This window comes from Cyclopterus lumpus, chromosome 1 (genome assembly GCF_009769545.1).
Source record: "Cyclopterus lumpus isolate fCycLum1 chromosome 1, fCycLum1.pri, whole genome shotgun sequence".
Lineage (NCBI taxonomy): Eukaryota > Metazoa > Chordata > Actinopteri > Perciformes > Cyclopteridae > Cyclopterus > Cyclopterus lumpus.
The window spans coordinates 18658272-18685688 of record NC_046966.1 but is presented as its reverse complement, the minus strand read 5'-3'; the positions used below and the strand labels follow the sequence as shown (position 1 = coordinate 18685688).

General features: G+C 43.8%; 1 protein-coding gene across 1 annotated transcript in view; it reads left to right on the top strand.

The window, feature by feature from the left end:
• Nucleotides 1–27417, top strand: part of znf827 (zinc finger protein 827) — a 61383-nt gene that overhangs the window by 8945 nt on the left and 25021 nt on the right. Inside the window, exons 2-5 of the mRNA XM_034533514.1 lie at nucleotides 9453–10727; nucleotides 12930–13102; nucleotides 13387–13876; nucleotides 22153–22431. Coding sequence (XP_034389405.1) covers nucleotides 9453–10727; nucleotides 12930–13102; nucleotides 13387–13876; nucleotides 22153–22431 — 2217 coding nt within the window. The remainder of the gene's footprint in view (nucleotides 1–9452; nucleotides 10728–12929; nucleotides 13103–13386; nucleotides 13877–22152; nucleotides 22432–27417) is intronic.

The following is a 27417-nucleotide window of genomic DNA, read 5'->3' as shown; positions in this document are numbered from 1 at the left end:
TCCAAGCAGGCACTGCCTTGGGCGCCTCTGCCAAGCAGCCGTCAAAGCAATACCACCATTAAAAAAAGGCATCTTCCCCCCTCCCCCTCAATTCTCGAGATTCCCTCCCTCTTTCGTCTTCCTCGCTCCTCTGCTCATTCTCCCTTGCCATCCATTCCAAGTGTCTCTAATAGACACTGCCTCCATCGCTCTCACACACTGTCCCCTTACATACATGCATGCACATATAGAATTACCTCTCACTACCCCCACCTCCCACCGGACCTTGCTTTGTATCCCTGGGTGGACTAGCTGCTATAGAGCCGAGTGTCCCTTTTGCCAGTAGGGTGATTTACAAACAATACATGGACGCTGTACACACTCCCACCTTCCACCCTCCCACTCTCTCTCACTTCTCTTCCACAGACACACAATCACCTCTGCGAGGAGCTTCAGTATGCCAGAAAACAACGCAGCAGGGTGATGGCCTGTTCTTTTTGCACTTGTTCCAAAGAATGTACCCTGTCTACTTGAGAACGCTAGCGCGACATCCGCGTCGTGGTTGAATGAGGTTACTTGGTCAACCGGAAGACAAATTGATGGGATCTGACTAGTATGTCAAGTGGCTCATAATTAGTCGTTTTTTAAAAGCACAGGAAATGGTAATGGGGCTGTGTTCAAGACAATTTTGCCTGATGGAAAGCAAATACACGAGGGAGTTGAATTAGTTAAACAGTTGCAGGCATATGCTAATTACTCAGTGTTTGAGAAGAGGAAATTGTGAACAAATATGACTGTTTTGGATTCTTCTGGATTTGTTACTATGCCAGTCTGTAGACTACACGACGCCTCGATAAACAACCACTGCAGCACAACATTGATCTGATAACGTTGATCAAAATGTAATGGTACCAAGTGCATTTTAGGTAAGCAATCCAACATTGGGCATTTAAGCAAAATAACTTGTGTTGTTGTGAGAGCTCATGTGTCGGAGGCATAATCTCTTTCATATTTCACACAAGTAGAAACACTTAAGTTTTTGCCTACGATATGTGGTGTTTTAAAGTGTGCTCCATGTGCTGCCTGTATTCAGTTTCACTAAGAGGGATGCCACCCACATATGACTATTCCTATGAGAGGGAACGGCTTGAGTCTTGATGAATATAAACAGCTCTTTCTCACAGAATCAAGATTGGTTTGTAGTGTCTAGTTCAGAAACGCCATCCTGGCAATGAGCCCCATTTATCAAGCAACTAACTTATGAATGCTTTTTTTCAAAGAATTTATAAAAGAAAACCTTCAATTCAAAAGTTATTTTTATATAGGTGGCGACTTTGACAATTATTCTAGTTCATGTGCATATTATAGATGAAGAATGATCTCCATCCGTGCAGGAGTATTACATGAGTTTCTAAATCTATGGTGTAAATCCATCGGTCTCAAAAATAAAAGCCATGCCATCTCAACAGTATCCTGCTGAATGGCCTACTGCCATTTGAAAAATAAAAGGATTGTGTTTTGTCTGGTTATAGACAGACTGGGCATCTGGCTTTTATCCATGATAAATGTGTTATATTATGATTCATGTTATCCAATTTTGGATAGACTACATTTGTACTGTATTGAATGTAAAGTTCCATTGTATCGTGTTTTTAGCCGACAAGCAATGGAACATTAGAGCTAATTAAAAAACATAAAGGTCTTAAAACATTTCACTCAAAGAAGTTTGTAAATTAATGAAATAAACAAAATGGAGAAATGCAACATGTACATTTTTGGAAGAAGTCATGTGACCAAATTTCTCTTTTTGAGCAGAATGGCTGATCAGCAGTTTTAAATGCTTTGATTGGATTTATGCGGCGGGATAATACACCTCACAGACGCCATGCTGGTAAAGACCCCAACGTACTCCTCGGTTTTGGGATTTCTTCCTTAGATCCCCCCTCCCCTTTTTGCTGCCAAACATTTTCTAAATACGCAGCCAGTTGTTATTTTGTAAAATCACACCAGGAAATGTCCACTCTCTTAGCAACAAACCAATAAATTATGTCCAATGAGTGGGAGACTAACCATGTGACACCCAATACATATTTAATTTGACCTCCACCATTTTAATCATCATTTTAAAAGTATTATGTCAGTGCTAACAGTTTTGTAGTCAGGAGTATGGTGATCCACAGATGGTCATTGTAGCGTTTTTTTTGTTAGTCTAATTATCTTTTTCTTATTCATTAAAAAGAAAACCTTGTTGGACATGAGCTGCTGTTTTCTACTGGCTACTTGCAAAGCAGAATAATAATAATAATAATAATAAAAATAAAAAAAACATTCCTCATTCCCAAAAACATGTATGAGTAAGTCATCCATAATAAAACAAAACCTTTGGCAGAGCGTTTGACAGTAAAACCATCCAGTAAGATGCTGACCCATGGCCAGTTGATTGTCCAAACCAGTGCCCTGAGAATAACAGTGTGCTGTTTTTTAGTATTTCTCACCTCGAAATACTAAAGTAAGCTACACCAGAATTATTAGATTCACCAGTTAATCGTTGCCTCTCTGTGGCACAGGACCACTCTCGTTTTATGTACCCAGTCAGACTCGATGCCACCTCCTGAGTAAGTCAGGGATCCAATAACTTTGCGAATAATTTAGAGTGACTCGTGCCATACAACCATACACACAAATTCATGTGCTTGGAATAATATCATTTCATACATTTGTCAATGATATTAGAGGAATTAATCTGTCAGATTTTAAACTTTGCGCAAACGCACACATTATCCACGACTGCTAAAATACTGTACGACTACAGTAAATACAGTATATGTTGTGGCCGCGATTGTGAACCAGTAAGCGGGACTGTTTATGGTAGTATTGTTTTTTTGTCAATATTAAATTAGGATTTTGCATCAATGTAATTCATGATTTTGATTTGTCAGGCATTTAATAAGCCCAAACTGACATTTCTGTCCAGATGGTGTATGCATTGAATAATTGGTTAAGTGACCGGGAGCTGCCATTGATGATAACAGTTTGCTATGTAGGAGGCCAATGGCTTGTTGATGATATCACCAGACGCAGAAGATGCCGAAGTCACTCCTTAAGATTGTCAGTCAGCATTTGCGTCTTAAATTTACACCCTAAATCAACTGCACAATTAGATTAAGAAAGAAGGAAAGTCATTACAGGCAGCCAAAGGCCGAATAGAAAAACACCATCACGGGGGCTGTGGAACTGTACAACTAATCACACAGTATTCTAAATGCAACATGCACATTTTTCCAAATCTGTCCACAGACAACCAAGATATATCTGTCGGCTGACGGATCCTACCAGGTGTCTATATGCCTTGAGGCTTTCTTGGCCAATATTTACTAACCACTAACTGTCCAGTACATTGTACAGTTCATTGTTGATTCTTATGAGTCGTAGTTCTTTCAAGATATTTTAGTTTTCCTTGGATGTCGCAGTTCTCCCCATTCACAGAAGCTATAGCGTGATTACTTTTGCCACATCGAAATGATTGATGGTTAAAAGATTTTTGGAAGAATGAAAATCGATCTTGTGAGGCACTCTCTTATGTTCAACGGCAAAGGGTGTTCATAAGTGAGATGATAAAGTAAACAAATTGCAAAATATGTCTATTTCTGGTCAATTAGATACTCATACAGGCCATGATGTAATGATCTCATTCCAAATTCACACATTTGCATGAGACTGTTGTTGCTTTCTGGGGAAATGTTTAAATTAAACATGACTGCAGGAGCCACATTAACTGCAGAGTTCACTGCAACTGAACTAAATTAATATACTGTCTTGGCATGATGTTGATCTGCATTTCAATATTGAGATTAAAAAACAGGTATGTTAATGCCAACTTTTATTATCTTTTTTTTTAATGCTGTAATATAGGCAACGAATATTCAGATCACAACATTTGAAACGGTCAATACTATTTTAATGACACTATCATAATGCAATAATGCAAACGTGTACAACAAAACACGGTCCGTCAAAAGCATAAAATCATGCGTGTTGCACAATGCACTTACTTCCAGTCCAGGTTCAATCATTTCAGGTTTAGAAAAGTATAGTCGCTAATCTAATTCAGTTGTTATTTCCTCTAACCACAATCTTTGTAATATGTCAGTTAAGCTGCAAAGATGCAATAGACATACCACTTCTCTCTCTCCAGCATTTTAGGGCCATAGCTTTGATGACACATCTGAGCTTATGAGCACGTTTTTTAAAAACATTTTTTACATGAGATGCTAAAAATGGAAGGGAAAAATAAACCAGGGGGTAAAGTGCACTTCATGTGCAATGAGGAATTTCAGAGGTCTGAGGCTCTCAGTCGTCTCATTCTCTTCCAAGAACACTTCTCCTTCCTGTTTCACCTCTGGCATGCTGCCCAAAGTACCCTCAAACCACCGAGGCCAAGGCCGAAAATACACAGATGGTAATTTGCACTACATTTCAATACGACTCAACCGCCATTATATATAGCCGTGCTGCCTGAACTCTGATCCTCACTGAGAGTATCACCTCACCTCAGATTCCAGCTAAAAGATGAGCTCTTTGTCACAGGGTACACGTTGTACGATGATGTAGATAGTTTGAAATGAAAAAGTTGATTCTGAGTTTGAATTATATAATGTCTAACAGGAACCGTGATCATAACACAGGAGTTTTTTTCTAGATGGCTGTTTGATGACAACTAGTGTATACGATACTAGAAAGGGATCGCAATATACTGCCGTTAAAAACTGCGAAATACCCCATTTTGTTCGTACCAGTACTTTTAATAATGACATTGTTTCAATAAGAGTTATTATAAGTTGGATCAATCTGTGAGAGCAGCGCAATGTGTTTACACAGAGCTCTACACAGAGGCCTGCATTGGGATTGAGATCCCAGGGGAACGGGCAATTTAACTTTGCAACAGTCAAAAAATAAACTGCGGGTTCCGGGATTTAGCTAGCGCTGACCAGAAGGTTAGAGTCAACAAATAATTTTGAAAAGAAGATTAAAGCCGGTCATGAACTGCTCACCGGCTGCAGTCCCACTCTGAGCTGGTGTCTGTATCGGCAACAAATAAAAATGCGGCTCCAATTGCCGACCAAATCTACCGAATCTGTCCAGGCATCTCCTGTAATTCGAAAAACAATTAACCCCCCAAAGAGCATGTGTTAAAGTATTTTGTTTAGTTTTCTCACAAGCTGCAGTACCACTCTCCACCTGTATAATTAGTGACTTGTAGGCAGGTAAACTGTTTTACAAAAAAATCTGGTTAAATGTGAAATCTTATTTTTATATATATATATATATATATATATATATATATATATATATATATATATATATATATATATATATATGATGTAGTTGAAAGTGCTGCTTTTTAGAGTTCAGTTTTTAATGTTAAAGAGTGATGTTAAGTGCAAACAAAAGTCAAATGCCATCATGACATTTTGCTTTAGTGATCACATTTCTTGCCCGTACCCTTGTTGGTTGTCATGTTCCATCAACTTCCTAATGGAAGTAACACGATGGATAAACGTTGGAGCAATTATCATGTTGCTCCTGCAAAAGACAGCATTTAACAAATTGATGGCGTATAATTTAATTTAAGGGGGGGGAGGTAGGGATATATCCATGTCTGATAGCTCAGCTGGATTTATTTAGAGCATGCATGCTTTATTTTTAATATTTGTATTCCTGGTTATGGAGACAGGGGAAGGGATGAAGGGAGGGATATACAAGAAGGGGAAAAAAGATGTGGGTGTGTAAGAGATCAAGCAAGTGAGAGATTATGGGAAAGGGAAGGGAAGCGATCCTGATCCAGTGTGTCCCAATTAATGGAATTACCTTCCTCCTCGGGAGGACAGTTAGTCATTTGCAGAGACGTGAGTCCGCCAGTCTCTCCTACCATATTGTCCAGGAGGCGCTAATAAGGCAGCCCTGACCGCCGGGCGTGCTCATTAGCATAGCCCGCGGCCGTGGCAACCCCCGCAAGGGCCCAGCCGGACACTTAATTACCGCCGTGGCTCCTTCCACACTACATCCATACTTGCTGCCCTCCTTCCTCAGTCATCACCCCCTGCTCTACCTCCTTAACCCACTCCCAAAGACATTCACATACACCCCCTCCCCACCCATTCATAGCAGGGTAGATGTAAGACTAATCATTTTGCCGATGTGGATGTGATGGCTTTAGTCTTGGTATGTTGTGGCAGTCTTTTATGTTATTTCACTTTTTATGGCTTTGCGGTGAGCAATCCTTGCGATTTTAGTGATTCCCTGACCTGCACTATCTCTCTAGCTCGTGCTCCCTCTCCCATTGCCTCTCTTACACTCATTGCTATATTAGCTCATGGGCATGACTCTCGTTTTGACATCGGCACAGTATTGATGCATCCCCGTCCAGCCTTAATCGGCTAATGGCCTCCTCTTCTTTCCAGCCCAGACAAATCAACCCCTCCCTTAACCATCCCGCTATCTGTCCCTTCCTCCCTCTGTCTTGCGGTCTCCTCTCCTCTACCCAGTTCAGGCCTGGGGTCAGTGAGGCCAATTTTCATGCCTGGCTAAGTCTCTCTCTCTGTCCCTCTGTCTCTCTCTCGCTCTGTCTGTGCGTGTGTGCTAGTCAGCAGCCTAACCTCACTCAAGTCATGTGGTGGGTGACCTCCTGACCCACCTTTACTCCAGTCCCTCGCTCTTCCCTCCCTTCTCTAACTCACACTCTTCCCTTTACCGGCAATCATTCTGTTTGACAAGGAAATCTGGCTCACCCCCATACTAAACTTGCACACACATACATGCACCCCTCTCTGACCTAGAAAAGCCACGGCCAAAATAATCCTGCCAAATTCACAAATGGAGATTGTTGACAGCACCGCATGGTGAAACAATGAACAAGTACACTACCTGTAATGTCCAACTGTTTTTAGCTGTATTCGCAGGCTGTGAGCTTTTTTTGTGACTGGTTAACACAACACACAGGTCCAAACACTGTAAGTCACAGAGGTGCTACATCATAATATTTTGAGCTGCTCAGTGTACGTCTCTGTTCAAACTCAAGGCAGTTTATTCTAGCTGGTCTTGAAGCCTCACGACCTTCTCTTTGTGTAGCCTCAGCTTGCACTTTGACCTGTTATGGCTCTCTCTTTGTCTATAATGTGGTGGCGCTATACATCTCTGTGGGCCACAGAGAGAAAATCCCCCGCTGCTGCACCACTGAATCACCCGTGTGTGAGTGATAACAGATCCAGACTGCTGAGCACCCCGCAGCTGTTTGTCTCAACATGCAAGTCATCCCCGCCATTACACCGCTAAATGGTTCCCTTTCAGTGGCAGACGCTTGCCGCCTTGTTCCCTATCTCCATGCTTCCATCACTTGGGGGGCGGATGCAGTTACTGTCGCAGAGCCAGCCCCCGTACTGGAGGCAAAGCAGTTGAATGTGTGTCAGAAATGCAGTGTGGGGGGGGGGGGAGAACATCAGCATTAAATTACACTCTTGGCTGTGCATTTAGTGTTTGTTGTCTGAACATATGTATGCACGTGCATATGTTTGCGCCTATGCATGTGGTGGGCATGCAGCAGCAGAGTTCAGACGAAGCCCCCTTACAGCTTGGGCCAGAGACCATGACCTTGGGAAATGTCATTCCGCCCACGGTGGTGGCTCGCCTGTGACAGACAAAGCTATGGTAGTGGAGTGCATCAGTGCACTGTAGCACTCTGGTAGAACCTTAGTGGTGTAAGGTTGCATTCAGCTGTACCGAACCCTGAGGTTTAAGAGTGAGCCTAGGAAGCCAGAGAGTTCAGCTTCAAAGCTGAGACCTTGGGTCAGCAATCTAGTGATTTCCCTCTAACCACATTACAGCCATTAGTGGCTCTTGCTGCTTTTCACATGTCACATATAAATGGGTCAAGCCCTGCCCTGCATGACTCACAGGCTCTTTCTCCCTCCCCCTCCCTTTCATTCCTGTCAACCCTACTCGGGTGGCAAAATGGCATCAAGGAGCATGAGAAAAGTGGGTTCACAATCGGCACATTATGACGTTTTCATTAACTTAAAGAAGTGAGAAGGGTCAATACATCGGTCTAATACATCTTGCATTGTTTTTTGTGTAGGTGAAGTCTATTAGACATAAGCTCATAGACTGGTTGGAGAGCCCTGAGGCCATTATTATAACATAATCTGTAGCCTTGGTTTTTTGGCATCTGACATTTCCTGTCAGTTTCTGGTTATGTGGTACTGAAAAAATTAAAGATGTGTTTGTGTGTGAGACAGAAATGGGAAGATGTTTGGAAGTGTGTGTGTGTGTGTGAGCCCTGTTTGCTATTTGTTGCAGCAGGAGAGTACCGGTCATAGTGGGTTGTGATTGTGGTCAACTTTGTGGACCATGGCAAGCCACACTGGCCAGATGTCAGCCAACTCTAATGATCCCAACAGGTTGCTTTGCTGGGTTGCCTGGCAACCGTTTTGCCTTTGCCTGTAAACAGAGAGCAGGCCTACCAGGCCTCTGTCAAGGTTTAGAGGGCGAGGGCAGCTTTGGTGTGTGTGTGTGTGTGTATGAAAGTACTGTTCGTATCTTGGTGTGTATGACAATTTTTTCGAGCCACATGGTTTTGCAACTGTATGAGTGCACACTTTTCTGAGAAGTTCCTTTTCATCAGATGTTTAGTGAGGTTTTGTTCAGAAACCCAAAGAGGAGGGGAAAAGTCAGTTTTAACATTTTGTTTTGCTCAAGCTTGGTGCTTTTGAAATGTTCTTATGGAGGTTTGTTAATATGTATCAGGAATATTCACTTTTCTTTGTTCGCCCTTGTCTGGCAAGCTGTAATGTTTTGCTTATGAATATTGATACATGAAGTGTATATTAATGACCCTTGGTGACCTTAACCCTATCCTTATTGGCTCCCCGGTGGTATCTGCAGGCTCATGAATATTAATCTAGTTCTGTAACCTCCATTACCCTAATCTTTGCTGTCTAGCCTCCCAGAAGGACCCGTTGTCATGGTAACCCCTTTACTAGACTCTTCCAGACCAAGGGTGGGAAAAAATATGGTTTAAAAAAAGAGAGAAAAATCTAAATTACTCAAATATCTTAGATGCACCTTGCGGAAAGCAAGTGTGTTTTTTGTATCTTTTAATGGCCGTTTGCCTTTTGTTTTAGGCAGGTAATTGTTTTTAAAATAGTCGTCCACAAAGTCCAGATCACTTATTGCTGTGCCACATTAGACAAGCAAGTATGGGAAATAATAACAGGGAGTAGTAAAAAGCAATTACCAATTTTAAAAAGCTGTGTAGCCAGGGGCTATGACGATTCCCTCTACTTAACTCTTTGTAGGAAGTGTTTGATGTTGACAATTCCTACTTAGGATAAGTATTCAGCTGAAAGATGATGCCTAGTCTAACTCTTCAGGATAGCAACATAGTGATATCTGTATATATGCTCTCTCTCCTCTTCCAGATGTGGACAGCAACGAGGAAGGAGGGCCTGATGATGGTCCAGTGGAGGAAGAAGGCTGGTTTGGGAATGCTTCTGACACACGCTCAGAGTCGTCGTCCTATGGAGACACCCAAGATGAACTCCTCCTTGCCAGGGGCTCCTCTCCTGATGAACTGCCTGGAGTTAGCACTGGGTCCGGGGACCATGATACCTGTGGAGGTGAGAGCTCATTGGGTTGCCCCACACCCGTCCATCGTGCCTCTTTGGAACTTCTCGGACTGGATGGAGGTGCATTCTCGGCACAGGACACACTCTCTTCTGTGGTGTCAACACTGTATGGCGAGGCAGCATCTCGTGCCCTGGGAAAACCCCTCAGCAGCAACCTACGGCGCCTCCTTGAGGCTGGGTCGCTGAAACTCGACACTGGGGAGCTGCTGGGTCGGTCATCCAGGGGATGTGCTGGGGGGGAGTCTCCTCCAATAGGTCTAGCCCCACCTCTGACTCTCTCCCCATCTTCCCACCATGCCCAGCAGTTAAGTGCTCTTGCCCGAAAACTGGCCAATAACAACAACAACAGCGGCTCCGCCTCACCAGCCTCCTTGGCACCCTCAGTCACCAACATTAAGCAAGAGCCCCTTGATCCCTTTAACTCTGTCACCCCTAGCAACGGCAGTGGCTTTGTATGGGCAGGTGTTGCAGATAAGTGGCCACCGGCCAGCTGCTCCACGCCCTGTGGCTCCAGCCTATCCCCGGACTCTGCAATCCAGAAGTTAAAAGCAGCAGCGAATGCTGTGCTTCAAGACAAGAATGCCGTGGCCTCCTCCTCAACGACTTCTTCCTCCTCCTCCACCTCTGCCTCGTCTGCAGTGCCCGCCCTCGGAGGGGGTGGTCGAGGAGATGATGTGGTGCGCTTTGATGCCTTCAACTCTCCGTTCAGCCCTCAGTCCGCTAGCTCCACCCTCGCTGCACTTTCCAAGAAAGTCAGCGAGCGGAGCCAAACCTCGTCAACGCCCAGTGCTGCTACTGATCACCAATCCTCCAATTCCTTCCTCTCGCTTGTGTCAATGACTTCCTCTGCTGCCTTGCTCAAAGAGGTGGCAGCCAGGGCAGCGGGAAACCTGCTGGCAGAGAAGAAAGATGGTTCCTCCTTGGCGACTGCTGGGGTCCTCCAAGAGGATGTGAAGCCCCTGCTGGACAAGAACCAGAGAGCTCCTACACCCTCTACACCCACCCAGAGCCTAGACTTGCTGTTGCCCTCTACTCCAAAGAACAGAGGCAAACCAAACAGCCAAGCAGGTAATCTAAAGTAATAATATATTACATCAATCAAAAATGATTGCACCAATACAGATAATAAGAGGAGAGTTTAGCTGAGGTTAGGTACTTTTTATGATATATTTCCAGTGGAAATATGTTTCTTTTCTTTAGTTACAAAACGCTGAAAGACATTCAATCATTGCATTGTGTCTTGCCACATAATCAGGATACCTAAGCTCAAACAAGATTGCTACAATGAAATAAAAGGACCTTGTGTTGTATGGAAGAGAGGGAGTATAAAGGTTCAAGATCATTTCAGATGCACTTCATTTATGGAAAGTTTTAATTTTTCTTCAGCATACCGTTTTCTTTCAAAAAGTAATCGTACAAATTTACCCAAAGTTCAAATGAACTGTCTCCCCTAACATAATACTTCTTCCCATTCAGCGTTTACCACAGAACAAATCCCACTTATGTCATGACATGCAAATCAAAACCGCTAGTACTGAAACATTAAAGTTGGTTTAGCAATGGAAGCACCACAAAGATAAAATGCCTTTGCTGCCTTTGTGTGGAAGAGGAGGTTGTTTGCTTGTCACCAAAGAAAGCACAATTCTGGACCTCCGTGATATGTTTTTTCTGGGTTTGTAATGGTTTTGTTCTCACCTCACGGTGACTGAAGTAGCGAGTAGTGTAGCCTCAGCTTAACTGTCAGCCAAGCAGAGAGCAGAGCCGAGAGAAAACGGCTCTGGCTGGCCTTCTAGACTGTGGGCTCGACGGGGGGTTCCGACTGAGACCTCACTGCCTTCCCAGACCAGCCCGTTTGTGCTCAGATGTGCGTGCTGCCAAAAGGGGGCCGTCAGTGTGTGCTCGGCACAGTGGGGAGCCCTGGAGTCCATATCCATCTCGGCAGCCGACTCATGGCTTCAACCCCCACTAGCCAGAGCCCTCTGCACTGATCAGCACTGCAGACTTAAGGCCAAACACATCATACTTTCCACTGACTGGATACAGATGCACACACACGCACGCACGCGCGCACACGCGCACACTCTGTCTCTCTCCTATGCTCTCTCTGTTACTCACAAATAGCCGTGCCATATATACTGTAAGTGTCTACTTCGATGTAGACATATAACCAAACAAGTGTGCACACAAAGATCTCACTCTTGCACAGGGAGAGAGAAAGCTTCAAAGTGCAGGCTCTTGCTAAGTAGGCTTTAGGGAGAACAGAATGTTTTCAGGGAGATGGATGGGCACTTTTGAGGGATTGTGTCGCAACCCCGCCAAATCTAAAATGGCTGGATCAAATTGACTTCAGACAGATGAAGCAGTCGATGTAATATTCTGTGATCTGCATGCTAAAAAGGGGGTCTGCGCTAACCCGCGAGCCGTCAAGGTCGAGCAGCGCTGTAAAAATGCAGGTAGTTGTTTGGTCGCCAGACTGAAAAATGTGACCTTGATTATTGACTGTCATGTCTTGTTTTATTGTCGTCCCTTGCCAGTTCAACGATAAAACTCTATTGCACGGGCATGTTCTGCACTCTGAATATATAAGGAAAGATTTCTCTCCTTTTTCTAAAAAATGTTTGTGATTGCATAGGAAAGAGACGTGTTAAATATTAGGTTGAAGGTACTCAACACGCATATTTCCTCTCCTGTTTTATTTCCGCTTCACTCAGCTCAACTCCGAATACGCAGAAGTCATTTTTTTTGCATTGTGATCTCTGCTGTGCTTGGAGAGGTTGGGCCGCAGATGGCGGTTTATTGTTGCAAATAGGCAGTCTCGAGGTTTTACACCCCAGGTCAATGAATGGCTGAGCACAGTAATTTCACCAAACACTGATTACCAGATGTTTTTCAAGGAACAGCACTGGAATACTTATGAAGCCATCCTGACAGGCTCTTGTAGAATTTGTAATGCAATCATGCCTCTTTCTAATAAGACCAATTAAACAGTAATGGATGCCGGATATGAAGCCAACAACAATAATCGAGATACTAAAACATGCTTGAGTTTTTCCTTCCATTGTTCCATTGCTTCCAGCTGGCATTTCCCTTGATAGTTTTCACCATTAGGTGAGGAGTAGTTGTCTCTTCCAGATCTGTGAATACTGTAGTCTGTATTTGGGAAAGCTTTGGTTTTATTTCTTTACAGTAACAAAGGTGCATTTCAGCAACATGGTACATATTTCCATTCACTAAAACGCTTATGACTCAATATTCTTTGGTGCACTCAAGGCTCTCCTGAGGATGGTGGCAAACCGTTCCAGTGTCCTGTGTGTGGACTGGTCATCAAACGCAAGAGCTACTGGAAGAGACACATGGTCATCCACACAGGCTTGAAAAGCCACCAGTGTCCTTTGTGTCCCTTCCGCTGTGCTCGCAAAGACAATCTAAAGTCCCACATGAAGGTGAGATGATATGAATTGTCTTCATCTTGTGACCCTGCAGCCCTTGTCACCCCCCAATTGGTGCCAATTATGGCTCTTGGAATATAATTGTTAACATTAAGGGATAGGCATGCTTTTAGTTTAAGGTGTAATAATCCACTACATGGCATAATTAAACACTACGTGTTTGCGTCATTTCAGTTACATTGATCTCCAATATGGAGTCATGTCTTTCCTTTTGATGTCCTGTCGTACCGGAGAAGAGGATAAGTGCTTTGACACGTAAACCTGAGCTCCTTTTCCAGGTACATCAGCACCAGGACCGGGGTGAGACATTTCAGTGTGAACTTTGCCCCTTCACCTCCTCCCGTCACTTCAGCCTGAAGCTTCACATGCGCTGCCACCAGCACTTCCCCCGCTCGGACGTCAAGGTGAAAGAGGAGCTCACCACCGACACGGAGGGCGAGGGCTCCCTGATGGGTGACAGCGGCCCCACAGACCTGAGAGGGACGGAGATGTCGCCACTGCACTCAGACAGCCAGCAGCAGACGTCCTCTCCGGTCGAGGCTTCCTCCAATCACGTCCACATCAAGGAGGAGCCACAGGAGAGAGATCTGTCTGTGCTCTCCCCCTTTAGCATGTGCAGGGACCGTCCCAGCAGCAGCGCCAACTCCTTGGACCTACCGGGAGTTGGGGTCGGGGTCAGATCCAGTTCTAGTGGTCCAACCACAGCCTCCCTCTTCAGCAATGACATCACTACCAAGACGGCAACTGACCTGCTTATGAAGCTTTCAGGTTAGCATTTTTTTTTAATTTTTTTTTATTAAAGAACATTTTTATTCACGCGAAAGCTGCAACTATGGCTTTCATTATCGATTAATCTACTAGAATATCAGCAAATGGCAAATAAATACCCATCACAAGTTTGCAGAGCCTCTGATGGCATATGAAAAGGTCTCGTTTTCAAAAAAGTCAAAGATTTTCAGTCTGGTATTGAAGAAAAACCCAGAAAACTGATATTTTACACTTTTACCAGTTTAATTTGGCCATTCTTGCTTAAATACTTGCACAGTAACAGTTGTCTAATGGACTAATTGTATTATCTCTAATTTAGTCAATCCATATATGTATATTCCGACAAAGTTAGGAGCCTGTGTATAATGGCAGTAGCAAGTAAGAGACTATAGAAATTGACTATAGAAATTTAAAATGAGGGTTTTCTTTTATTGCAATTATATAAAAAAGATAAACCCCACCGATGCCCAGGATATTATGTACTGCAGTTAAAAGTTACTTCTGTCTAATCGGAGGAAATATTACAAGTTGAGAAATACATGGAAAAACAACATGGAACACTAGCTTGACTCTTTTAATCCATAATTGTTTTGTTTGTTGTGCCGTTTTCTTAACTTGACTTTCCTAACTCTACTCATTTCAGTTGCACTTTTATAAAAAGTATTTCACTTCCTCCAGACTTGAACGTGAAGACACCCGTTCTGATCTCCAGCTAGATGTTGTCTTCCCTTTGCCTTAAGTTTTGTTTTGATTTTTTTCACTGTCACCAGAAATAACATTCGTAAGAAGTGTAAACAGTTTTATGTTTTAACGTTTCAGGTCAAGGCCGCAGTGTGTCTCTGTGAGCTGTTTTTAATGGTTTTTAAAACAATGGTATCCTAAAATGTCTCGCCGTTAGTTCAAGCCTTTAGGGAATAGACCGTTTTAGCGTTGACAGCGGCAAATACAATCATATTTAGACGTTTAATGGGCAACAACATAGGTATCAAATGTAAAACCCAGTTTACACATTGTGGGCTAAAGCTGCGTGGGATTCAGACACATGTTTGAGCTGTTGTTTTTCCTGACTTTAGCTATCATTGTGCATATTTGAGGATATCAGGGATGCCTTCACTTGTACACAGGATTATTCAGACATACAACCTTGGTTTCTGTGTGTCTCCCATGAGAATGACAGAAAAGTAGGCCATGGACTTTTAGCCTTTCCCCAAGTACCACATGCTTTTTACACCGGTAAGGACCTGAAAGATGTCACCTATGAGATCGGAATTTGCAAATCTATATTGAAAATAGATGCATCTCAATGCCCGAGGGTCCATACCATGTATAAATGGTGGATAATGTTTAGCCTAACACGTCTAACTGATTTTTTTGGGCACTTTCCTTGTGTCGTGCCACTTCTTTGTACAATGAAGGCAAGTTTGAATAAGCAAAAGAGAGGAGACATTCTTGGCATATTTACAATATTTCAGGAGAAAGCATACTGACAATATTTTGATATTGCGCTTTTTTCTTTTTTAAAAGTAAGTCTCCAGTGATTGGTAGTAACAGAGTAGAATATCAACTGAAGCGCCACTGAGCAGCACTAAAGTCATGACCTAAATCAGAGCGTATGCGGTATTTTCATATCTAATCTTGTAGATAAATGGTCTTGTTTGTACACTTCATATCTGCTTAAAATTTAATTACAATACTGATATTCCATTATTCTTCCATATTTGAGGTTGGTCTATTTTCTTTGCTTCTTTTGCACAGTTAAAGTGACATTTGATGACTACCCAGTTGTACATTCTCATTTATCTGCGGTTGGCCACTGATTTAGCTCCACTGAAGCAGTTGGGGACTAAATGATTCGCTCAAGGGCACCCTGACAAAAGTTGTTGGATTCATTTTTCTCCCCCTCATCTTATTAGCTGTCAGGGGAGTTGAAGATCTGTAACCTCTAGGCATCTTTCTCCTTTTAACAATTCTCTCGCTAAAATGGTGACACATTTTGTTGGTGTAAAGATCAACTGAAAATGACAAGTGGAAGAAGTTGTTCTTCCACTTGGAGCCCTGCATTAAAGATTGTTTAAAGAGATCTACTGTACTTTGATGGCACCTTTGATGGCCTTATTAAAAAAATGAAACGGTTTAAGGCTCAACCTTTCCTGAGGTTGATACTAGGACCTGGTTGTCTGCGCCTCAAAAGTGGTAACAGCAATATTTCCCATTCATGAAACGGTTTAAGACTTAAAACGCTGACATGTAATTCAGTATTATCTACTTTTGGTAAAGTTGCAATATGACAGACTTCCTGAGTGTTATAACGTATTGATACAGCATTATTTTTAACAAACTTGACAAACGTGCAGCTCTAAGGTATACTAGGCTCAGACTAGACGTGTTTAGATGCATTTCACCATGTTGCAAAATATCAAAGGATGAGCTTGGAGACGATGGCAAGATTGATGGAAAAAGGTTGACTGAGGTTCAGCGTCGGGGTCGAGGCTACGGCTGCCACTCTTCCACTTAATGCTGTGTAATTAGATTGAGATCTTCAGCGAGGATGGGAGGAAAAAACCCTGGGAACATTAGATTAATTAAAAATGTATGCATAATTCATAATTAAAAAGGAATTCATAATTTGAAATGATTAGCGCCCTCAGCGCCATCCTGTGACCCCACCAGGATGCACAGGGACTGGGCCGGTTTAGTTAACTCCCCCTCGATCTCGCACGCCCGAGCTCCACATGGATGCCCCCTGGGTGCCAGTTGCATTTCACTCCCAGACTGCACAATCAAGCCCAGGAAACTCCCAGAGGAGCCACGATGGCTCCTCGCAATGTCAGTCCAGTGTCAAGTGGCGGACATCTTAGTCAGGGCATCATTCAAGGAGGATGAGGAAGGATAAAAAAAAAGAAAAGAAAAGACAGGACGAGAGGATGTTGAACTTGAATGCATGATGATGTGTTTTAATGAATACTGCTTCTTTGATCACAAAGTTCTCCCTTTGTTGGAGGGTGGAGTTAAAGATAGAGGGTTATGAAACCGAGGAGAACTGGGCTCAGATCTTTGTGAGACTTACCCATGCCACGGAGTAGCCAGGGAAGGGAGAGGTGAGGAAGTTCCTCCTGGGACCTCCAGACTCTATTTCTTTTGACCTCCCTGCCAACTCAGATTGAATGTGTACACGAGCAGCTCATCCCTCCTGCTTTTACACTGCTGTCTCAGTGCCTCAATCCCACAAGGCCTTGGCGAGGGAGAGGGAGGGTGGAAGGAGAGGGAGGAGGGAGGGAGGGAGGGAGGGAGGTAGGGGTGGTATAAAGATGTGGAGAGGGAAAGATAAAAAAAGAGAAGGATAAAGTGACAGCAAGTGGGGGAGAGGGAGAAAGAGGCAAAGAGGGAGTTGCATTGAGTTCCCCAGGCATTAAAAGCCAGTGAACTCTTCCTGACCTCTGACATAATAAGCATATCATTTTTTGGGGTTGCCCTGCTTTCCATTGAGTGTTATACTGATACCCTTTGATTTTTATCCTTGCATGCTGATACAACCGTTAGCTATCCAGTGTGATCCACATTTTGATTCAGAGATGAAAGCCACAGAGGTACTTTGAAATGCGCAGCCCCTACCCTGTGCCCAGTGGACCCCGAGTTAATAATGACAGTGGGCACTGCACACCCTCCAAACACCCCCCTCCCCGCCTCCCGCTGCGGTGACACAGGCACAACGAGCTTGACCCTGGCTGGGTGTGAATAATTGGCATGCAGGGGGTTGTGGGAGGTGTTGCATCTGTCATGATGCTTCTGCAGTTGTCTTATTTATCCTTTTCCTGGGAGAGTATCTCGCATGCTTTGCTACAGTGAAATGATGCACTGGCAGAATTGTGTCATCGTACACAAGTATTGTTTAGGGTTTTTCCAGGACATCGATTTCTTTCTTTTTTCCCCTTTTGTAATATGTCATTATTCTAGGTATACACATTATTTGTGTATTACTGTTTTTGGATACAGCATGCGTGGTGCTGTGTAGGAACATTTTAGCTCTGTTTCACCATCTTAGTTGACACAGATTTCTATTGAATTTTGAAATGTCCCGTCTTCAGTTATGTCACTTTGTGTACATCAAGATTTCATCTTCATGTCCTTTTGCTTTCCAGCGCTGCATGAGCAGACACAGGCAGACCTTTTGTGCGTGACCTCTGGTCCATACATCCCCACTGCAGCCATGAGTATCGCTCTCCGACGTCTAGCACACTGTCAGCTATTGTTGGGTTCTCAACCTGCCCCACGTAGCCCTCTGCTTTTTTTTTTTTTCCCCCTTTCTCCGGGAAAAAACAGCAGCCAATTGTCAGAGGGGGAGCAGGCTGGCGTGACAGAGGTGGAAAGCTAATGAAGTTATTTGACGGCAGCGCTGGCCACGGAGCGAGAGGTGAGGCGGAGTGGACAAGCGCCTGGCAGCGAGACGGATGAGGCGCGAGAGAGAAGCGCGGGGAAGGGGGGAGAGAAACGGGGACGAGAACGACGATGAAAGTAGCATTGGTGGCAGGTGTCAAAAGGGTGTGATAACATGGAGACAAACTGATGGCGTCGTCAACCCTGAACTAGAACCAGCCGTACAGCATCATGCGCAGGGAGCTGACATTGGCCTGGGTCTGTACTCGCACAGGCAGGACTCTCACAGAAGAGATGCCCATCTCCTCCTCAGATCTGTGCTCGAAGATGATCTGCCAGAGACCGGATGCGCATGATGCTATTGTGAAATTCTGACAGACAAAAGGCCAAAGTGTAAGCTTGGCGTTGCGGGCTGAATTGTTCCTGTTGGTAGTGTGCTCCAGCTTTTTGTTATTGAGCCATCAGCTTAGAGGAATAAAAAAAAAAACTTGCCAGTTGGATTAGGCTACTAAATAATTCATTGGGCTCTGTAACATAGATTCTGAGTGGAAATTCACTCTATTTATAGCAACAATCCAAAAGGTCACTAAAGTGGTGTGACTTTGTGTGTGAGTGCACATCCTGGGGTTGTTTTTGTTCTCGTGAGGCCACAGAGGAGAAGCATTTGAAAATCTTAAGCCTGTGTCAAGTCTGTATTTGTCAGTGGTTTATGTGCAACCCAGCATTTTCATATGGTTTGAATGCAGCATGTAAATTAGATGTGTAATTTTATGTGTGTTTGTAAGGCGGTGACCAAGTGTGCTGGCCCTGTCTGATCCGACATGGCCCAACACGCTTCTAATTAGAGGACGTCCTTCCAGGTGCTGACCAGGTTATACTTAGCCTGCCCGCTGACATCTGACAGTGTGACATTTCCAGCTGGTGCTGTGTGCGACCCTGCGCCACTGCCCCTGAACTTGAAGGTCACTGCCCAACCCCCCCGCCCACCGCACTCAACCTCTTCCTTCTCCCCTTCTTGAGCTGCAGCCTCGGCCCTCCGTGCCGTGGCACTGTTGCATTGTGGGCACCACATGGGTGGTCAAAACACCTGTCCCCTTTTCCTGCCCCTTATCCCCCATCCCCGAGCCCTCTGTCCCTCCGGCATAGATCATCATTAATCAGAGGGGCTGGAGCCGGCACAGATTGATGATGTGGGCAGGGGGCGGCAGGCCTGTGGTGGTTAGAGATGTTAGGTGAGACGGTAGGGCGAGGAGTGGAGCAGATCTCTGCTGGGGCCAGAGGAGACTGGACAGCAGTCTGCCCAAGAGTGATAGCCTCTCTTATATCCATGCCCTGTGTGAGTGAGTGTGTGTTTGTGTCCGTCTGTGTGCGAGACAGATAGTAGTAGTGTACAGATTGTTTGTTTGAAAACTGTTGATGTGTCAAAGGTGGGGAAGGGTGTTGATAAGCTATATAGGTAAGTTTGTTGGTACCCTACTCTGTAAAAATTAACCTAATTTTCAATTTCAATTGAATTATTCTTCAAAATGAAACATGTCTGTAACTATAGAGTCTAACTTTTACAATCTGTGTAGCTATGTCGTGTCAGTTCTAACATCAGCATATGATCCTGATCATTGCTGAATGCATATATTATTACAATTAACAAAGGCAAATATAGAAAGCAACCTTTGCCACATTTGGTTATCATTAGCATATGCAATGGCCAGCCTTATAATGTTTGCTGTAGCAACAAAGCTGTGCTTCGTGACTCATGTGTGAAACAGTCTAAATCACAACACTCCAGTTCTGGATACTGTTTCATCCATCAAGGCTTATTTGTTTTACTTTTGGCAAACAATAACATGGAAACAATGAGGAGAACATAAAGTTCGACAGAGACTTCTACAAACGTGTTACTCAAAGAAACTTTGCTTCTCCCACTTCCTTCTAAAGCAGGTGTTTATAATTTATTATAATAAGACCAAAAATAAAAAATAAAGTATCATTTGCTATTCATTCATAAAACTGGAAAGAAATTAAAATTATTTCAATAATATATATATTGTTGTAATTGTTTCTGATAAAGGGCTTGGTGCACCCATTGTAAATCACGTTAGGGCAGTGGACAATAGTATCCTTTAACCCTCATAGTTCCCATAGTTGCACTGAATATAATGAAGATATCAAGTAAAATACATTTAAAAACATATATTTCTGCAGATTCCTTCATAGTTGTATAGCCATCTTAAATGTCAACAATGCCGTAAGCCTGTGTAAACCTTTGTTTTAGTGCAGAGTGTAGTGGAACGTGCTGAGAGACACAAAGAGAGGCGCTTGCCCTGCTGTTCTTTTCTTGGTGGCTATCGGAAGTTGCTCCATGTCTAATTATTAATTATTCATCTAAGGCGGATTAGATGTGGCCCAGTTTCTCTTGAAGATGGCATTAGAGCAGAGGGATCCATGTGACAGTTCACTCCCTAACCTAGGCTACACGCTGCAGAGATGGCAGATTAGACTTTAGCCGATTGCTATCGCGCTCTACAGAAGTAGTTATTTTTTTTTGTCCTTATGTCTGAAGAGGATTCAGCCAATGTCCGGGGCGAGGAGGGATAAGGAAACCAGACGTGAAGTAGAATAGAGCTGAGAATAAAGTGTACAGAAATGAATGGGATGGGGGAGGGGAAGTGTGAAGGAGAAAAGAGGAGGGAAATGAATTGGGCATTTGTTGTGGATGCCCTGAAGACCAAGAGAGAAGGACAGTCATGAGGTTGCACCCTTTGTGTCGGCCCACAGCGCGCCAACTGTGGTGTCTGTTGCGGAGATAGGGCTGTGAAAATCCACTGTGGACCACTTTGTGGTTCCATTCAATTTGCATTTTAATGTATTATACTTTTGTATTTATTTTTTATAAATATAAATAAAAAACTTAGTTGATTAAAGCAAAGCTATTTGTAACCACTGTAAACTGAAATGATCTTGTCACCGGAGTACTACGAACATGAAGTACCACTTAAAGGCGTTACACAGCATTGATGCCAGCCAATAGCTACCCAAACAAATGCCTCGGCCAAGTGGATAGTAACGGACTGCATGGCTGATTCCTGTAGTAGAAGATGTCGGTCTGAGGAGCGTCCTTAGAATCGCAATGAATGACGGCGCGTATGAGCCTCCCTCAAGTCGCACTTGTGAAACGGAGCGGACTACACAAGTGACGGCGTTACAAGGTGCACCAACTGTTGCTCTCACTGGAGGCTACTGCATGCTGGGTACCCACAGTTTCCATTAAAGTTAGCACGGATAGTGCAAGAAATATGATGCTGCTGCGAGACATCTGCCGTTCGAACACGCGCTCTGTCACAGTATCTCTGCAGAACAGTGCGTTTGACAAAGTTATTTTTTCTTTGACTGAGATTCTCCAAAGGAAATCCAGAAGCTTTACAGACTAAAAATTTCCCTACACAGTAAATTCCAGCTGTGTACTTTTGTTTGCGCTAGACCACTTAACCTCACTCTAACAGGGACCCATACTACTGTACAGAGGCTGTTTATGCTGTTCCCTGATACAAGACAAATGTTTCTTCTGGTACCTGTTCAGAAGAAAAGAGAAAACAGATTTATATACCGTATGTTAACTTGCTGTTGCTCCGAGAGTGCCTGTTATATTGTTCTGATAACATTACTTTAAAATAAAAGCGTGCAATACACTCAGTAAGTAATGTCTTGATGGGAAGAATAGAGCAGCCATATTGCCTCTTGTTATTTCTGGGTTTAACTTAACATAGATCTTATTAGAAATACCCAACAAACCTCACTTGTCACAAACTGTATTTGGACTCTTTTTTTTTTTTTCTTCTTTTCCCGGTGCACTCAAATTCTCTTTCCTAATTTCATCTCATTCCTTCTTTTCTTTCTGGCTGCAGCGGCCAACCAGAGGGAGACTCTCAAGTCTCCATTCCACCTGAAGGAAGAGCCCAAAGTGGAGGAAGCAGTGAGCCCTCGACCAACCTCCCAGTCCCAGAGCCAGGTACAGCCAAGCTTCCCTGCAACTTTCTGCCAGAACGGGCCAGTGGGGGCGGCAGCTGCCACAGAGCGCCCAGGGTCACTGAAACCAAGGGAAGGAAGTCCCAGGACTAAGAATACCTTGCTGAACCAGGATATCAACATTAAGGTTGCCTCTGAGCTGCTGATTAAGCTTTCAGGTATGTACGAACTGGCTCTGTGGATCTGTGCATGTTTGCTACAGTACACACAATTATTTAATTATACTAAATCTAAGCAAACATTCCATATGTGGTCGCAATTATGGATGCATTCACTGTATTTGTTAAGCTTCTGCAGATATGCATAGAAAAGTACCAGTCATTTCCATACACAACTATTTCATTGAAAGAACAGACCATGCACTGTGTTATTGATATGTGTTGCGCTGGGCGGCAGTTTTAGTTTCAGATCAGCCAATAACGGCTCAGGAGGTTAGTTTTAGGCCAAAGGTTATGTCACCGACTGCCATGAAAGGGTTCTGTTGTTTTCTGCCATGACACACCTAACCAAGCTGAAATTGGGGCCTTCTCAAAGGTGAGCAATGTGTACCTGTGGTGAAAAAGCATCTTTTGTTTCTTTGAGGCCTCTGCTCTAGATAGTGGCTGTGAATGTCTTTGTACCCTCTGTGATGATATTTTGGTATCCCTTCATTTTCTATTTACAGTACCACTCTGTGCATCTGTGGTTTATTTTAAAGTTATTGTGGAAAAAAGAACCAGTGCGTTGAGGATCAGTTCTGTTTTGTCTTCTCAACAGTGCTGTCAAAAGGCATTAGATCTACAGTATTTGCGTACTACATTGAACTTAAAACTCAAACCTTGTTCATGAGAGGTAGTTAAACAATTTCCACCTGCGTTGACCACTCTGTCATCATCCAATGCAGCATGATTTAGCCTTTACAGCTTTTGGTTTGAGCTCCGCATGCATGTTGGTACCAAGTCCTCAGGCAGGGACTCAAGCCCAGTTCTTTATTGTGTAGCACTTGCAACAGTGCTGCTGCTGCTCTTGTGTTGTTTCACCTGTTGTTATTTTTCAATTACTACACACTGCTAAATAAACGTTAAAGCCGCTTCTTATTATAGCCTACATTCACAATCACTACTGAATGCCAGGTCCAGTTCAAGTGTATTATGGACAGGTGTTTGTCCTCTGTGGGCGACTGGAGTGTATCTGTCAGGTAGGATTCATCAGTATGTACCAACAGAGCCGGCTTCCCTAGCTATATGTTTTTTTTAAATTCCTGATTTCAACAATTTTTGCAATACTAAATGCATTGTTGTAAAAAAAATAATACAGATCCATTTCAATATTGGAATTGATGGTATGCTAGAATGGCGCAGCCATAAAGTGTGTGTGTGTGTGTGTGTGTGTGTGTGTGTGACACACTCGTGCAAATATGCACAGTGTTTAAAAGCACAAAGCAAATGGCAGTCTGATGGTGGCGCAGTGGGGCGTTACTCCATCTGCGGCTCTTCATCCTGTGCCAGTGTATGCGTACTTGACAGACACCTCACACACCGGTTGCCATTGTTCTCTCTGGGTTGACTAGTGTTCGGAGTGAGTCATGTTGGCTGGAAGCTCTGTGGTCCTACACGTGTGCTGCTCCAGTGCCTGCCCCCAGGTCACATTTTCCTGTGCGTGTGTGTGCTTTTGTGCGTGTCTTTGAGGAAGACCGAGATGACATGATTACTACTTTAAAACAACAACAATAAAAACAGATTTAGTACGCTGGCCTTTGTGTTTTAATCGGGGAGAGAAGCTGAGAGAATGATGTGGGCAGGATGTAATTCCTCCAGTGTACTGCCTCCACCTATGTTCTTTGTTTGGTCATTGTTCCTCTCCCAACAATTTTGCCATTTCCAATCCCTGCATCGATGCTACCCTGCCAGTGTATTTGGTTCTCAAGCAGCATGGCCAGCGTTTATCCTCACCCATCACTTACACTAGCTCTGCAAGGTTGACCTAGGTTAGGGAAAGATGCTGCAGCGTTCATCTGTCCGCTGGCTCCCTCTGCCCCCTCACACAGTCCTCAGAGCGCAGTGCCGTCCATTGCCATGGCAACAGCGGGGGCGGTAGATGAAGAGGGCTGTCTAGAGTGACAGCCTTGACAAGAGTCTGGACCCTCAAATGACCCTGGGGGGAAGGGAAGGAGAAAAGATGGCGAGGAGAGAAGGAGAGAGACAGGGAAAGGTCAATGTCGTTACAGTCACGTGTGATTATGGTCATGAGGTTCAAGGGCATCTACACTGTAACCTCTTTCTGTCCCCTGTTAAAGGTCAGCCCCAGAGCACAATAACCCAGTACGGATACTTAAATAGGGAAATCACAATCGGGAGTTTAGACTAAGCAGTTTCCTTGTTCAAAAAAAGCACCATTTCTCTGTTAAAAAGGGCCCATTTCCTCATTGTTGCTTGGCGTACAGCAAATGGACACAGCCTAATTAGATTCCCGCTGCTCATCCCTCCTCGACCACGGCATTGGACAGTCCGAGCAAGTGGGGTTGTCATCATTACTGCCCATTGTGCTGTAACATGAGTTGCATCATCCCTTTAACTAGGTCACTTGTTCTCTCTCTCCTTCCCCCTCCTTTCTCCTCTCTTCCTTATCAAACATTGGTTGGTCGTGTTGAGTCGCCTTACAAGCGCTACCTCCCCCACATCTGTTTAAAACCAGGCTGCTGGTGTCTGGGGGCTAATTACGCCAGACTAAATAGTCCCTGGCGCCAGAGGCTAACGTGTCCTAGCAGATGGGCACTGGTGTTGCAGGGCAAGGGGAACATGGCGTCACAGGAAGGGAGGGGAAGGGGGGTACAGGGCCCTAGGTGGTGGCCTGGCAGACTGGCATCGTGTGGGTAACAGCCGTGCCACCCACTCACCATCCAGCCACCCTCACTATAGGTGTGAAATCACACTTTGTACTTGCTTAACTCATTCCTCATTCCTTAGGAACAGGCCTTACATCTCTGAGGACATTTTAAAGTCCTTCCCCCCCCCTGCAGTGCTCGTTACCTTCCTAATATAAGTTGCATTAAGCCATTTTTGACCACAAAGGAGCAGAAAGACTTCGAACCAAACTGACAGCTACAAATGTGGAGCTCATGAGGTTCTTTTTGTTGCTAATGATAGAAAACCACAGCCTACTGAAACATCCAGCAGTAACAAAGCAACATGGACCTTCTTTTTCTGGTTTACATTAAAATGTAGGTTTATTAAACGGGTGTTAAACCCTGGTTTGATACATCAGCGTCTACCGATTGCTGATACCTATGGTTTTCATAAGAAAATGGTATCGTCTTTTTTTGTCCGCGTATCGGAGCAATTAGCTGAATGCAGCAAGAAGCAGGAAAGTGGGTGATGATTTCCAGGAGCATTGGCAGTTCTTACAGCAGTAGCCAAGTCTGATTGATTGAGAAATAATTAACGCTGGTTGTAATCAAACTGTACCTGGCATCCCTCCAAAATATGTCACATGATTGCGTCCTACTGTAGGAGCCACAGCTGACTGACATACCACAAGTTGTCAGCCTACAGCGTGGCTATCGTCACGGTCAACTGGATACATCTGACAGTTACACACCTCTTCATCAAGAGTTTTGAGGGAGGTTTGTTTAGCTGAAAAGTTTACTCTTTAATTAAAACATGCGTTTGAATTCTGCTAGATAACACAATTATTTGACAGATAAACCACCCTAGTTCGAATTCCTGGACGTAACCACACTGGATAATGTCTCTGCTGTTTGATGCGTCACTTGTTGCAGATAAAACACACATTGTACTTCTCCTGCCGGCTTTAGGGTAGCTATGAGGATTTAGTCTAACAAAGTGGAAGGCTTTCTTAAAGTCTATGATCAGTTTAGGATGATAGATGCAGACAGGCGTATTGATGTGTGCTTTTTCTTTATGTTTCCACTGGTTGTAGAATGTGTTTTATTTTTTCTTCTCATTATTCTGCAGTATTATATGATTTCTGCTTATTTGCACCACTCACATCCATTGCAATTGATGATAGAATTGAGATTTTTTTATTTTTTATTATAAAACTTCACCAACACTGTACACTACCTTGTTTGTATGGAGCGTACATGTCATATCAGTACTTCTACCGGATTTTCACCATTGGTTGTAAACAAGCGGAAACTTTCTGTGCTGGAAATAAAAAGAAGCCAACACGTAAGTGCCAAATATTGGATTTTTTTTCTGACAAAAACAATTTTGGTCCCCACAGGTATTATCCCTGTTTATGGCAACTGCACAGATGGCAATTCTTTTTTGATTCACTCCTTTCATTGGAGTGGCGGCTGATTGCCAGGTCGTAGCTAGCTGTCTCCTCTGCTGGGTTACTCGGGCACCGCCTCAGCTCCACCAACTATCCACCGCTTTACCTGTTTTTAAATTAGCTGAGACTACGTCCAGCTTTTCTACAGTCTGTGGTAGTTAAGCACAGCTGAAGTAAGTTAGGAAGATGTAACATAGCCCTGGTTACACTGGTCCCCAGCTGTTATGTGACAGAGCAAATGTATGTATTTAAACAACAGAAACAGTAAAGATGATATCAGAAGCCTCGCCTTCTTTGGCTTTCAGGAGAAAATGCTACCAAGCAACTTCCTCTTCAACCTCACATTAAAGGATTCACTATTGACTAAATATGACTTATCATGGCAGACTGTAAGCAGTTCACCATTCTAATGCACAACAGTGGCATTACTGTACAGTATTAGTACAGTATTACTCTGTTGAGCTCTACGGTGTCCTCATCATGCCCCCTCGGTGTGGCCGCTCGCTGACCTCTCTTACGCCCCCCCCCCCCACACACCTCCACATCTTTCTTTCTGTCTCTCCGACTACTTATCACTGCCTGTAGTTCTATTTACAGAAATGCAGAGTTGATTCTTTTTGGCCCTTGGTGTAGGTGTTTGTTTCCTGGGTAGGTAGTGATTGACAGAATGACTGGGGCACATCACTTGTCGTCTTTTTGTCTTTCATCTATGATGAAGCTTCACTCTCCTTGGATCAGCTCCAGCTTGTGCCAAAATGTTTTTTTTGTTGTTTCGGACCACTTTAATAACGACCATTTCTGGTTCTCGTGGGCTGATCATCAAGCACGCTGCTCTAGAGTCAGATGTAGCCGCAGTTTGAGAACGTTGG